Source organism: Abrus precatorius, unplaced genomic scaffold, assembly GCF_003935025.1.
Source record: "Abrus precatorius isolate BTA unplaced genomic scaffold, Abrus_2018 Scaffold7, whole genome shotgun sequence".
Lineage (NCBI taxonomy): Eukaryota > Viridiplantae > Streptophyta > Magnoliopsida > Fabales > Fabaceae > Abrus > Abrus precatorius.
Genome location: NW_020874417.1, coordinates 8,586,097 through 8,601,169, shown reverse-complemented (window position 1 = coordinate 8,601,169; position 15,073 = coordinate 8,586,097). Strand labels below are relative to the sequence as shown.

Here is a 15,073-nt window from a genome sequence, read left to right as displayed (position 1 = left end):
CAAACAAAAATTATTCAAGCCTTGCTCGTCCTAATTGATTATCTCCAATCAACCGCTTCCATGTTAGATTTGGTGCTTGATAAGAAAAATAATAGAGCAATTGAAACTACATAAAGCGTAATAACAACTTACTGATTTCTCAATTACATGAATGTGTACTACAATAAATTTTGATTCAGGATGCTTGCAGAAAAAGGCTTTTCCAGTATGATCCAAAACAATTTTCATCACATTCATAATGAGGAAAGTTTTCCACCATTCAAAGTATGTTTATGAAAAGTTTTGAAAGAGATTGAAGGACAATTTTTTCATTTTTAAATATTTTGGGTTTACCAAATTTCAAAAATAAAATAATAAATTAGCATAAACTTAATAAATTAACCTTTTTATATATTTTTTAAATATTATATAACTCTCTTAATTTAAATAAAAAATAGTTATCATGTCCTCCTTCACTTCAAGCAAACCAACTCCCAAACGCACCTTCACATACTCAATGGAAATAGGATAACAGCCAATGTATTCAGACACTTAAAGCTGCATAGCCATATGTGGCGGTTGGTAAGGTATTTAAAAATCAGAGACTACATTAGAAATCTCCATGGAAATTGAACCCCCGCCCCCTTTTTTTTTCTCTCTTTGTGCTCTATTGCTATTTGCCAAATAAATGTTCCTTGCTGCCAACATATATAGACTTTACAAAACAAGTAAACAAAATTCAGTGTAATTTCATCCCTGTAAATCAACTGTAAACAATAGCTATAATGAATATGGCTTTTAGCCAGCTCCTATATTATTCTTCAGCTTTGGAAAAATATATGTGAAAACACATCAATGGTAGAGATTTGCTTGCCTCTTCACCACTTTAGCAGCAACAGCATTAATGAGTTATGCAGCTTCAGCAGTGATACCTCAAAAAACATTTGCAAGTTACTGCTTCACAGTGGAAGTCTACCTTGTTTTCTTTGTATTTGCAAGCTTTGGATTTTTGCACATTCGGATACTTTGAGGGGTGACCTCCACAAGTTCATCTTCTTGGATGTATTCAATGCAGTCATCCAAGCTGTAGTCCAGTGGTGTATCAAGAATCACTGCACAAGAGAGTAAAGTAAATTCAAATTTTATTGACTATTAGCAGTTAAATGAGTGAATGAGAAGTTGCACACTGATAATAAGTATTAGATTTGTAAAATATATAACCACAGTTCAGGATTACATAATAATGCTGTCACTTGTCAATCAAGGATTCATATCATAATTACACTCTGAAATGCCCATTCAACAGCTTTGTACAATTCCATCCCATAACAGCAATTATGTTTTGGACCTAAAAATGTATTACCGAATTCGAGGGCTGTCGACTAACAGATGATAAAAGAATAGTTTGCAAGAACTTTTCCTTTTCTTATTTCGAGCTAATAATTTGCAAGACCTATATAAGAAAGAAACAGTATTGCCAAAAAGAACAAAAAGTAACACATCAGATTGGGGTATGTTGCTCTTGAAGTCGCATCAGAATTCTTTGCAAGGTCAATCTAAAAGGAGCTCAAGAATAGAAGAAAAATAGCTTAAGATAAACTAATGATTACTAAAGTAGCATTATTCCTTCAATTGTATAAAAAGACGACATCAAAAATTAAAATTGATTAAGAGCAAATCATCTGAAGTCAGGAAATCCTGCTCTAAGGAACTAAAATATTGCATCAACCACCTTATTTGAATATGTATATTTCATGTAACATATGGTAATTGCAGTGGAGCTGCTTCTAACCTGTCTGTTCCTTGTTGGAACGTATGTTGGTCGCAGCTTTTTTCTTGCAAACATTCAAGGCCAAGTCCCCGGGTCTCTGATGGATGCCAACAATTTGACCTTTATAAACTTCCACTCCAGGACCAATAAACATCTGTCCCCTCTCTTGTGAACTAGAGATTGCATAAGAAGTGCTTGTTCCATCCTCAAAAGCAACCTGGAATTGCATAACTGTATCATTAATGAATGAAGGAAACATTGGCATTGTGGAGTACCATGCTACAAATAATAAGTTTTATTATCTCTTATCAAAACTAATTTTTATAAGTTTGCACTGTGAACAGCATTTCAGAGATTACCAGTGAGCCTTGATCCCGAGTACTAATGTCACCAGCCCAAGGCCCATAGCTATCAAAGACAGTATTGAGAATAGCTGTCCCTCGGGAAGCAGTTAAAATTGCATTCCGCAATCCAAGAAGGCCACGAGTTGGGATTTTATATTTGAGTAGTGTAGTTCCCTCCGATCTAACAGAGAAGTGAATGTTGAAATTATCAAATCAAATGCTATTTTAATCTAGTGGATAAAGATATTATAAAATGAACAGATTAGATTATCTGCAATATGACACACACAGACGAACATGTGTATTGGATATAATATAGGTACGACATGGGGATCCAACATTCCTTAAATAGTTAGGATACAGGTAAATCAAGATACAATGCAGAACTGAAAAATAGAAAATCACATAAGATATTATAAGCAAAAATAATAGTTTGAACTAAAGATATTTCAAAGGAAACCAAGATTAAGAAATAAACTATGATGATGATGCACTCAAAAGGAAAGCAATTTACATACCCAGCTCCTTGCATATCAAACATTTGCCCTCGTCTTTTACCAAGCAGTTCAACAACAGCTCCCATGTGTTCTTCTGGCACCTCCACAGTTGCAATCTGCAACAATTTTACTTATTAAAATATGTAAGAAATGAGTGAAGAAACTTAAACTGTTAGGCAAAAAACTAGGCACCTCTTAATTAACTTTCAAACAGCAGAAAGCTTTAACTAGCAGTTCTGATATTTTGTAAGGAAGAAGAAAACAGTTCCAGTATGAATATAGACTTATAATACATCATCTTAATTTATTTGCATAGCCATTGCGTTGATTGTCCATGTAAAACTAACTTTTCAGGAAAGTAAATATTGGAATAAATGTACAGTAAAATGCCAGCACAGATGTCTAGGACCCTTCACTACACTAACAAGTAACAACATATCATGGGACTTCGGTGCACTCAATTAATTACAGAATATATTAGAGTAGAAATATTTATTTATATTTTATAATTTCAGACCAACCTTCGTGTAACAGACATGGTAAGAGACAAAGCAATTAATCACGAAAATAAAGCAAGTTTTTTTTCCTCCCATAAGCATGTCAATTCTACAGGAAATAACTAGATTTCAATGTCTGTCAAATATCACCTTTTAAGTCATGTGTATGTATATCATCTTTTTCTTTTTTAAATACAATTAAACAAATGATTGAGAAGTTACCTCATAAGGTTCCAACAATTCTTCATTCACTTTCTTGTTGATAACTTTGGGAGGCCCAACCATGAATTCGTATCCTTCTCTTCGCCTGCACATGCAATATTATTCAAAAACCTTGAAGAACAATTAATGAGGAACGGAATATTTTTAATACTTACATATTTTCTATGAGTATGGTGATGTGCAAGGTTCCACGCCCACTGACAATGAATGTATCTGCTGTTTCACCATCTTCAACTCTCATAGCCAGATTTCGCTCAAGTTCACGATCAAGCCTGTCCCTTAAATTCCTACTAGTAACATACTTTCCCTGAAAAGTTACAAATGAGTTTCAGCTGGTCTCATATCTAGCTGTGAAAGCACAACTTACAATATTACCAAGAAAGCTAAACCTACTAGCAATTGCGGTGCCAACAGACAGCATCAGGACATCCACATAGTAAGAGATAATAGAGATCTTTTTCTATGGCCATAAGGAATTAATCTATAGACATACCTCACGGCCAACAAAAGGTGAAGTGTTTATGGAGAATGACATCTTCACTGTAGGTTCTTCAACCTTGATGGAAGGAAGTGGCTTACCAGAAACTTTATCAGCAATTGTCTCCCCAATCTGAGTACAGAATTTTAAGGTTAATAAGGTTACAGTATGACAAGATTATGCATTTTCAATCTTTACCTGAATATCAGTAATTCCACATACTGCACATATATCACCAGCCTCCACACTATCTGCAGGTACCCTACTGAATTTATTATACACATAAAGCTCACTAATTCTTCCAAATCTACACGAATCTTCTGATGTACATACCTGGACAACATCAACCAATAAGTGGTAAGCAGAAAAAAGTTGTCTATTTCCCACATTGGACTTTAAACAAAATAATTATGAAAAATTGAAAGTCCTCAATAATCTCTACTCCATCTCTCCCAAAAATTTAAAATAAATCACACACCAGAATATTGAGCTAGAGAAAAGTGAGTTTGAGACTAAAAATGTAACTGTTCTTAATGAACTTCACTCATCATGCACAGATATTCATTACCTGGTAATATCAACTCAATGTATGTAACAAAAAGGTAAAATGTTAGCATGGAGGAATTCACAAATTGAAGAAAAAAAATAAAGGAAAAGGAACACTCACCCGTACATCCATGCCTTTTTCTAAAACCCCAGCTTGCAAGCGCCCAATTGCTATACGCCCTTTATGTTCATCATACTCAATATTTGTAACCTAGTTAACAAATAAGAATATGTGGTAAGATTACCAATTAAATCTTGTACACGCATTTACGAATCTGCTTCACATAAATTAGGTCACTATTACATTTAAAATTAAGATTTATCTAGTATTTTGAAATTTTTTAGGCTCTGTTTCAAATAATAATGGACTGCAAAGTAGATCCTACAAAGTTCATAAATGGCCATGAGGGGGTAAATTAATTGGAAAAAAAAAATGCTAAACATTGGAAAAGTCAAATCAATAGAAAATTAAATAAAAAAGACCAAGAAGCAATGGAATTAACAGCTACTAACAAGCATTTGAAGTGCACCATCTTTGTCAATACGTGGTCCAGGGATGCATCTAGTGATGGATTCAAACAACGGTCCAAGGTCTTCTGCCAGATTTTCAGGAGACAACCCTGCTTGCCCTTTTATACCACTTGCATATATTACTTGAAAGTCACACTGCAAGCAGGAAAAACATTACAAAGCTATGATGCTTACAGATTTTATCTTTCATAATACTGAAACAATTCCAATCCTTTAAACACCAATGATATGTTTGAATTTACCCCCAGACAGCTTTCAAATCTAAAGGATTTTATAACTTTCCCACAAACCATTGGAAATTAAGAAATCACAATAGACCTTTGACCACTGACAAATTTCCAAACTCCAACCCAATTTGTAAACGACACAGAAAATAGAGCTATTTAAGTTATATGATTTCCAGCATACCTGTTCATCTGTTGCATTTAGTTCAATGAAGAGCTCAAAAGTAGAGTTGACAACATAATCTGGGCGAGCAGAAGGCCTATCTATTTTATTCACAACCACGACAACTGAATGGCCAAACTCTAAAGCCTTCTTTAAGACAAATCTTGTCTGTGGCATTGGCCCTTCAACAGAATCTACCTACGGAAACAAAGAGAAGCTTGACAATTTATGTTATAGAGAAAGTATAACACTTTTTCCTAACAGAGGAAAACAAATCATTTGTTAAAAATTAAATATCCCCCAAAGAATAAGGATATATTTGTACAGTGACTACAGTCAGAGTAGATAAGAATAAAATGGTGAGAAATTTATAATTTTATAATTTCTTGTAAATTCAAAACCATTATTGACAATTTGTTAGGCATCAAGACATGAAAGGAAAGCATAAAACTAATCATATAGAAAGCAAAATAGATGAGATTCTTCTTCAAATGTAGCAGTTTCTTTAAAGCCTGTATGTTCTTGCACTTGGAACTAATTTGTATAAAAAAACAGAGACCTGTGTTGAGAAGTGTTGAAGCCACTAACTACCACCCCCACCCCTTCCCCAAGTCAAAACTACCCAAAATTATGTGCCAAAGTGCAGGCGGATTGCATCAATAGAAACATAAATTTCTTTGCTAAGAAACGTAAACAAGCAGCTACAAGTTAATATTTATCAATATCTATCATCATAGTCAATAATAGTGCCAAAATATGCATAATGATCATCAAGGAAATGGGAAAAGAGTAGGAGTACCACTAGAAGGATTCCTTCCACCATATTTAAGATGCGCTCTACTTCACCCCCAAAATCTGAGTGACCAGGGGTATCTATTATATTAATCTTTGTGTCTTTATAAGTAACAGATGTATTTTTACTCAGTATTGTGATTCCTCTTTCACGCTCCAAATCATTCGAGTCCATTATCCTTTCCTGCACAAACTGATTATCACGAAATACCTGCACAAAATTCAACAGACGCATATCATATCAACATTATCCACTCCTCATTCTTTTCCACAAGAACAAACAAATTGTCTTTGCTATGAAAACTATGGCTAAACCGTTCGAACAGGTGTTATCAAGTCCTTAAAAAAACAGTTTTTCCTTCACATTCACAATAATCATAAGAAATAAATCACTTAAATATATATATATAAACCCGTGCAACATAGATATTCATGTAATTAATTAATACCTTAGTTTGTTTCAGCATGGCATCTACAAGAGTAGTTTTTCCATGGTCAACGTGAGCAACAATTGCTATGTTTCTCACGTCCCCTCTCCTCAGCAATTGCCTCTTCTTCTCTAAGGCGAAAATGACAAACATTGTAGTCAAAATAAATGAACTCCGAACAAAAAAAATCAATCTTGAAAAATAATAATAAAAAATCTTCTAATTAGAGAGCCCTAAAATATGAAAAAAGACAAAGAAGAGAGTGTGAATTACCAGTTTTAGGGTCTGTGGCTTGAGAAACAGAACACTTAATGGGCCTGCAAGTAGTGTTGTTACGGTAAGAGAAAAATTGAAGGCGAGGTTTGGTGGCGGCTAAAGAAGAAGATAAGGGAAGGCCAAGTAGTTGATTAGAGAAGAAGGGTTGAAGAGAAGTTTTTGGAAGAATGGTATTTGTGGAGAAGAGAGAAGCGTTAATGGTGAGTGTCATCTTCTCCATTACTCCCTCACTCTCACTCTGTGTGTGTGTGTGTGTGTTACAGTTAGTTACAAAGAGAAGAAAAAGAGAGCGAGGAGTTTGAGGTTGTTAACTGGTTTTGTTATCGTAAGTGTCGATGGTTGAAATGGTAGAGCTTTTAGTGGCGCAGGAATGGATTATGAGTACTGTGTGGGAAATAGGCTTTAAGGTTTCGCTCTCGTTACCTCTGTGGCGTGTTGTTCTCCACATCATCCAACCAACGTTTCCTCCCACCCTTAAGGATTTCTGCCCCTGTTAGAAAAATGATATTCATGATATATTATTATACATATCTTAAAAATATACAGGAGACATAGTTAAATATTTCTATGTTTCTATTGTAATAATATTTAAAATATTTTTCATCATATTTTATCCGTTATATTAATCTCATGGTTTAATTTTTGGTAAAATTATATTTTTATTTTCCTTTTTAAATAAAGTGTGTAAAATAAGAAATTAAAGTATATTTATTGTTAAATTAACTAAATAGATGATAATTATTTTACTTTTTATTTTTTATTTCGCGTATTGATTTACTATATTTATTTTACATATAAATAAGATAAATAGTTGCTTGAGGGAGAGTTAATCTTATTATATTGTAAATATTTTTTACTCTAGCAATAGTGTGGTTTTAAGAAGATATTTGTAATTAAAATTAAAATAATAAAAGAAGTAACAAAAAATGTATTTATTGTTAAATTTTTAGTGAATGAAGTTTATAATGTAGTTTGAATTATATTAATAATAAATTAATATATTAATTTTTATCATTTGCTTTGGGTCCTTACAGTTTTATTCTCTTTATGTTTAGATTCTACTTATATACTAAACATTTATCTATTTTATAATTTGTGGGACATATGTTTTGATATATTGCCGACTGTGAGGATCAAAATTAAAGATTTTACTGTAACCGATAGTTCCTTGTCCTTGATGATGATTCAGTTGCTCAGCCCTGCCCTGTGGTTGATGACTGATTCTAAACTATTGCATATCCTGTTTTGTACCATAAGCAAGCATTAGCATTTAACTGACTCTGTCAGCTTCAACCATTCCCAATGGTTGAAGCATTGTTCCAAACACTTGTTACAACCCCTATTCTTTCTTCTGCATACCCTTTCCACACCCTTCCACCCCACAAAGTAAAAACCCTCCATAATGGCTTCCACCCCAATTTTCATAAACCCAAACAAAGGCTCAAACTTGACACACCCCAAAGTTCTGAACTTTCTTCTGTTTCAACCTGTGGTCAAAACATTGTTCTTCTTCATGACTGGCCTCAGCTCCTTCAATTCTCAATTGGGTCACAGGATTACATACTGGCTCAGGCAATTCATGGGTCTCTAATAAAATATGGTTGTGAAGGTGACCTGTTTGTGGATAACAATCTTGTCAACCTTTACACAAAATTCAATAAAATGGGTGATGCACAGAAGATATTTGATGAAATGCTTGTGAGGAGCGTAGTTACATGGACTACACTCATGAAGGGGTATTTGAAGAATGGTGAAATTGAATCTGTTTTCCATATTGCACGTGATATGTGTGTGCTTGGAGAGAAGTTCAATGAGCATACTTGTTCGGTGGTGCTTCAGGCATGTCAATCCCCGGAAGATTGTGTTTTCGGCGAGCAGGTTCATGCTTTTGTTGTAAAAAATGGGCTTCAGGAGAACGTTGTTGTGGCTACTTCATTGGTATCTATGTACTCTAGAGGTGGCCAATTGGGTCATGCAGAAAAAGTGTTCAGGGGTACAACTGTTAAAGATGCTCAGTGCATAAATTATATGATTTTGGAATATGGAAAGGCAGGCTTGGGGGATAAAGCGATTCAGATTTTTGTTGATATGCTACAGTCTGGATTGAAACCAAGTTATTATACGTTTACAAATTTGATCAGTGCATGTGATTCAAGTGTAGGACTTTATGTAGGGAAGCAGCTACATGGGCTTGCAGTGAAGTATGGTTTTGTATGTGAAACGTCTCTTGGAAATGCAATAATTACAATGTATGGGCAACATGGGATGGTCAAAGAGGCTGAGAGAGTTTTTATTGAACTGGATGAGAGGTCTTTGATTTCCTGGTCTGCACTTCTATCGGTATTTGTTAAGAATGGCCATCCTATTAGCGCCCTTGAAGTTTTCTTAAATATGCTTCAGATTGGTATGCCTCTTGATTCTGGTTGCTTCAGCACTGTACTTAATGGGTGTTCAGAGTGCAATAATTTGAAATTTGGGCTTCAAATTCATGGACTTACAATAAAGCTTGGTCATGTCTCCGAAGTAAATAGTGGTACTGCTTTGGTAGATTTGTATGCTAAATGCGGAAATTTGCAGTCTGCAAGAGCAGTTTTTGATGGGCTCCCAAATAAAACTATTGCTACATTTAATGCTATTCTAGTTGGATATTTAAATTCAAAAATAACGGATGATGAAGTAGTCCCTATGATTTTATTCAGCAAACTAAGATCCAATGGTGTGAGGCCAGACTTGGTCACATTTTCACGGCTCCTTAGTTTATCCGCTAATCAAGCATGCTTAGTAGCTGGGGAGAGTGTTCATGCTTACACTATAAAAGTGGGACTTGAAGATGATACTGCTGTAGGCAATGCTGTAATTACTATGTATGCTAGATGTGGCAGTGTTCAGGAAGCCTATCAAATATTTAGTGGCATGAACCGTGATTGTGTTACCTGGAATGCCATAATTTCTGCATATGCCCTTCATGGTGAAGGAGACAAGGCACTTTTGCTCTTTGAGGACATGAAGGAACAGGGTTTTGCTCCGGATGAAATTACAATGTTGGCTGTTCTCCAGGCATGTAGTTACTCAGGTTTATGGGAAATTGGGTTGTGCTTATTCGATGATATGGAACCAAAGTATGGGATCAGGCCGATGATTGAGCACTTCTCTTGCATCATTGATCTTTTAGGTCGAGCAGGAAATCTATCCAAAGCCATAGATATCATCAACAAAAGCCCATTTCCTGAATCATCTTTGCTTTGGAGGACTTTTGTCAATGCCTGTAAGCTGTGTGGTGATTTACAACTTGGAACGTGGGCCTCCAGAAAATTGCTTAATTTAGCCCCCAATGAGGCCGCCTCTTATATACTTGTATCAAATATGTATGCTGAAGGAGGCATGCTTGAAGAAGCTGCAAAGGTGAGAACAGCTATGAATGACTTGAAGTTAAGAAAAGAAACCGGTTCCAGCTGGATTGAGATAGACAACGAGGTTCACTATTTTATAGCAAGTGACAAAGACCACCCTCAAAGCAGAGAAATTTATGCAAATCTAGATCTGTTAAAAGATGAAATATATTGGAGCTACAAGAACAGAAATAATCTCCAACTGCTCTCAGATCCCCTGTGACATAATATTGTTAGAGATGCTGTTGTTCATTAGCATCAATTCATCGACATTCTTAAAGGGTGTAGGGGAATTTAACAGTAGAACACTCATCCATAAAAGTTATCTGATAGTTTCACTATAGTAATTCTGTATACCTCTTCTGACCGGTAGAAGGTTCGGAAAATCTGAAGAGTACCGCTTGTAATATTCAATGTGCAGTGAATGGCTGAAGCTTTTGAGTTAGAAGCTGGTATAGAAACAATTTTTGGTCTTTATGCTCGTTTTCATTAGGATAGAAAGGGAACCAAAATCATTTACATTTGTAATCTTTATGGGAAATTTAGAACATGACCTGAAAGAGTTCATGCATTATAATCCATGAAATGAACGGAAGAGTTCTGGCATGTGATGGAGTAAGTAGATTTAAATATTACTGCAGTTATTTTAGAATGCTGTGTACCATATTTTTACACTGAATATATCAATGTGCAGCCCTAGGTTCAAACTCCAATGACAAACAAGTAATCATGAGAATAAGGGAATAGTTGAAGAAATATGTGAAGCCCATGTAAGATAAACGAAAAATATTTGATTTTCGATTTGCAACAAAAAGCCTGACCTATTGAAATGTCAGTGACACCACCATGCATACAAGAGCATAAAAACTGGAGAATTTCATTGTTCACTAGTACAGGAAAGTATTGAAACATCGAAATGATGCCTTGATCATATTTCATAACCAAGATTCTTTTCCTTTTGGCTGGTAGTGAATTTATCATACTAGGCATTGTATCTAGCTTTATTGACAATATGTTCCATGCTGATACTCAAATCCTTTTCTAGACCAGTATTGGTGAAAATTGCCTTCCACTGGAGACTCACGCTCCAAATACAAAAATACACTACAGAACAAATATATTTTCTACTGTTTTTAACTTTAGTTCTTGCTTTTAGATTGAAAGCGTGAAAATTTTTTAGTTTCTTAAGGTGACGAAATACTAGGAACATCATGCGCAATTTCCGTGCAAAAGTTGAGCATCACTATTCAGTTACCCTCTTTCTCCCATCTTCTAAGTTGTCATTTGTCTAATCTTTTCACTGATTAATAAATTATTTCTTAGTTTACTAATTGCTTCACAAGTTGGACGTAAGATGATCCAGTTGGATAAACAACCCAATTAAGTACTTTATGTAATGATTCATGTTCTCAAGCATGAAAATGGAAAAGCAAAAAAAATTTACATTGGAGAGAATTGACATGTGATACCACTCGACCATAAATGCATACTAATAAAAGCTTATCATACGAAAATTCTCTCTTAAATTTGATCTTGAAACCGATATGCTTTACTGTAAAATTTATTAAAATAATATTAAAAATTATAAAAAGATCATAAATTCCATTCATAAAATAGGCTTCAGATAAATTCTTCCAAATGTTTAATATACTACTATTTTCATAGTTTATGGTCATTGGATATGCTTTTTACATGCTACAGGTGAAAGTAGCCAGTCTTCATGTCAAAACAAGACTTGAAAATGCATCAGCCAACTCTACTACCTTTTAGTGGTATAGGATTGCATTCATTGGATGGTTAGCATGGTGTGCAAGATATTTTCTCCTAAACACAATCATTTGTTTCTCCTGTGATAGGATTTGAGAATTAACTACTGATTAGGTATATATGGGAGGGCCAGTTTGGAAAGCCAAAATCTAATATTGTAGAGAAAATTTGTATCAATGTTGGACAAAGTTACGTGTCGGCAATGCATTTGCAAGTAGTGGAAGCCAACTAATTAGAATAAGCAATATATTATTAATGTACAAAACCCAAAAAACGTTTAATCAGCACAACCAACCAAATGATCATGTCTATAAATTCTAACACACTAATCAATCACTCAGAAACACTCCAATTGGTATCTATATAATATATATACATCCATATCTTCATTTCCTTTATGATATTGCTCTCATTGCAAGCCCTCTTTAACCCTTTAAGTTAATTTTAAAAGGAAAAGGGGCTCTCATTAGACTATATGTCTTCTATTATGCCCATAATCTTTTCTCTTTTTCTGTCTCTCTCTTTTTGGTCATTTTGTCTACAAATGTGGTTCAAATGGGATTTGAAAACATAACATATTAATTATTCAGCTTAAAAGAAAGATCTTTTGGTAGGTGCTCTTCCAACTGCTCTCATAAGGTTGGCAATCTCAAGAACCCTGGCAACTTTAGTTCCCCTTTTAGCCTCTGCTGATGCCCTTCTCTCCTCAGCTTTTCTATGAGCTTTTGCTACCTCATTTTGCATTTTCTCCAGCGCTTTTGCCCTTTTCTCCTCCAGCTTCCTCTGCACAATTAGTGAAACTTTTGGTTAATGATGAACAATATTGGAATTAGAATGTGAGTACTTTGTTAGTCAAAGTACTGTTTTACTATCCAAGACAGTCAGTGCATTATAATGTATGTTGAAAATGAAAGCAGCATGAAAATCAAATCATTAGACGACTTGCTATTTGCTGGCGGCTAGCACATATTCAGCTCTTTTTGTTGTCACTGTAAAAGTAGTGTTGAAGATAAGGCAATGGATGCATCCCACATGAGTCCCTTCATATATTACCATGTTATTATATTGGAAAATGATAAAATGCACACAGGAATAAAAAAAATTATTGAAAAACTTAAAAATACACTCACTTCTATAATGTTACTGAATCTCAAACGTGATTTTTAATAAAATCTTACTATTTATTAATTCTTCAATCGATGCTCTACTAACCAAAAAAATTGTACTTTTGCTCATCAAACAAATGCATAAAATGCTTGCAGGTATGATCAACTCCTTGGATTGCAAATTAAGACCGCACACACATCAAAATGCAAAGGTATATCTGCTGCCACTGACTCTTTTCTTTAGGGTAATAATATTAATAAGCAAGGGGGAAAAAGAAAATAAAAACTGACAATCAATCTAGAGTCGTTCAAGTATTCATAAATTCACGTGCAGAACCATTTTTCTTTCCCTTGTTCTAAAACCGTCAAGGGAAATGATTCCCACCTTTTGTTAAAATTTATCAATCCATGATTCAAGAGTCTAAATAACAATAATGAAGCAATGATCACGGTACACCCTACTGCCTAACGTGTCAACCTTATTCAACCATTAATTTCAGATAAAAAATTAACCAATTTTTAGAAAACCCAGAAAAAAACAAATTTTATACCAACTTCTAGTCTTGATAGTAATCATCATCAACAACCACCACCATCTCCATATAATTCAAACGAGTTAAACTAATCATAATTACTAACCCACTAACAACATTAATTGCACAAACAAGAACAAACCAGTTACCACCCCCCCCCCTCCCAAATAAAAAAAAAAAGTAAACAAAATTCAACTTAATAACTAACATTAACATGCAAATATCAAACCAAATCATATTACATACCTCAACTTTCTTCATCCAAGAAGTAGCTTTGTGAACCTGCTCATTCTCCCATCCATTGATAACAGCATCTTCCCTTTTGAACCTGTTATTGATCTTAGCAACCTTAGCGTTCTGCCAAGCCCCTATCTTTGCCTCAACCTCTTCCTTCCTCACCCTCTGCACTGTGACCTCACTCTGAGCACTAATAGTGCCCATCGCTGAAGAAGAAGAAGAAGAAGGCCCTCCACCACGCCTTGGAGAAGAAGAAACTGGCTCCAAAGGGTTGCTATCTGGCACAATAGCCAAAGGGTTAGTCTCTTCTATCATCAACAACTCATCTTCTCCAATCCTACCCAAGTTGTTGTTGTTGTTGTTACTATCAACTCCTCCTTCATTCATCATCATGTTCAAGGGACTTGTGGTGTTGGTGTTGTTATGGTCAATACTTGAGCCTGCAAGAACAAGAGCACTGAACTCTCTACTCATGCTTGTGAAGTTCTCAGTTGAAGCAGCTTCTGTGTTGGCTATGGACACAGAAGATGAGTGCTGGCTAAGGCTATTTGGTTGTGTTTGTGTTTCCCAAATGGGTGGTTCTCTTCTGTGTGGTGGTGGAGTTAAGGCATGGATTTCTCTTATGTGTTGTTCATGATCATGATCATGATCATGATCAGCATCAGTGTCTTGTGTGGCATGACTTGTGGAAGGTCTTCGATCATTGGACATGGTAAGGTTGTGAGCGTGTGTTATGGGGGGCTTTTGGTGGAGTAAGTAAAGGAACAGAGAAAGTGAAGGGAAAGGGGACTAAAGACAAAGTCAAGGGGTTCAATTCAACCATTGCATATTTGCATTGCATGCACTATATCACACTTTTTTATATTTGTGTTTCTATGTTTTTGTTTGGGTGGCTTCTTCACTCTTTTTGGCGATAAGTAAATGAACGTAGAGATTGGAGAGAAGGAGAAAAATAGAGAGGTGTCAACCACACATTTAACGTTCAAGAGAACTCAGGAAGGAGCTTCAATTCCACAATTTCCATGTAAAATAAGTCTATTTTTCAGTTAAAATTTTTACTTTATGATTTTATCTCATTCTACATTATACTTTCTTAATTTTATATTCGAGAAATAGTTTTTTTTTTCTTTTATCTTCATTTTGAAATATAAATTTGAGGTCTAACTTTGTCTATTATTTTTTTCTCTTTTACACTTCTCTCTAATCACTTATAATATATTTTTTAATTATTATATATAAATAAATATACAAATTCAATTGCTATAATATTTCCATAAAATATAATATTATAAA

General features: G+C 34.7%; 3 protein-coding genes across 5 annotated transcripts; 1 reads left to right on the top strand and 2 right to left on the bottom strand.

Moving 5' to 3' along the window:
* Positions 1 to 138: 138 nt before the first annotated feature.
* LOC113872141 (putative elongation factor TypA-like SVR3, chloroplastic) lies at positions 139 to 7,238 on the bottom strand. Of its 2 annotated transcripts, XM_027509450.1 has the most exons (14): positions 6,746 to 7,238; positions 6,494 to 6,603; positions 6,052 to 6,255; positions 5,274 to 5,450; positions 4,848 to 5,000; positions 4,456 to 4,545; positions 3,987 to 4,121; positions 3,804 to 3,920; positions 3,466 to 3,617; positions 3,311 to 3,395; positions 2,613 to 2,707; positions 2,110 to 2,275; positions 1,772 to 1,967; positions 139 to 1,091 (listed from the first exon to the last, which is right to left on the bottom strand). In XM_027509450.1, exons 1-14 carry the CDS (start codon positions 6,966 to 6,968, stop codon positions 952 to 954), a joined length of 2,043 nt encoding a protein of 680 aa, XP_027365251.1. In that variant the 5' UTR covers positions 6,969 to 7,238; the 3' UTR covers positions 139 to 951. The 2 variants fall into 2 exon arrangements, with proteins under 2 accessions (XP_027365251.1, XP_027365252.1); XM_027509451.1 differs by lacking the exon at positions 6,052 to 6,255 and having other exon boundaries at positions 6,746 to 7,125.
* Positions 7,239 to 7,808: 570 nt separating this feature from the next.
* On the top strand, positions 7,809 to 10,839 carry LOC113872140 (pentatricopeptide repeat-containing protein At2g33680-like). The gene has a single exon (XM_027509449.1). The coding sequence runs from the start codon at positions 8,051 to 8,053 to the stop codon at positions 10,358 to 10,360; it is 2,310 nt and encodes a 769-aa protein (XP_027365250.1). The 5' UTR covers positions 7,809 to 8,050; the 3' UTR covers positions 10,361 to 10,839.
* Positions 10,840 to 12,314: 1,475 nt separating this feature from the next.
* Positions 12,315 to 14,709, bottom strand: LOC113872142 (remorin 4.2-like). Of its 2 annotated transcripts, XM_027509453.1 has the most exons (3): positions 14,010 to 14,709; positions 13,790 to 13,961; positions 12,315 to 12,687 (listed from the first exon to the last, which is right to left on the bottom strand). In XM_027509453.1, the coding sequence occupies exons 1-3, from the start codon at positions 14,489 to 14,491 to the stop codon at positions 12,496 to 12,498; spliced, it is 846 nt and encodes a 281-aa protein (XP_027365254.1). In that variant the 5' UTR covers positions 14,492 to 14,709; the 3' UTR covers positions 12,315 to 12,495. The 2 variants fall into 2 exon arrangements, with proteins under 2 accessions (XP_027365254.1, XP_027365253.1); XM_027509452.1 differs by having other exon boundaries at positions 13,790 to 14,709.
* Positions 14,710 to 15,073: the final 364 nt, after the last annotated feature.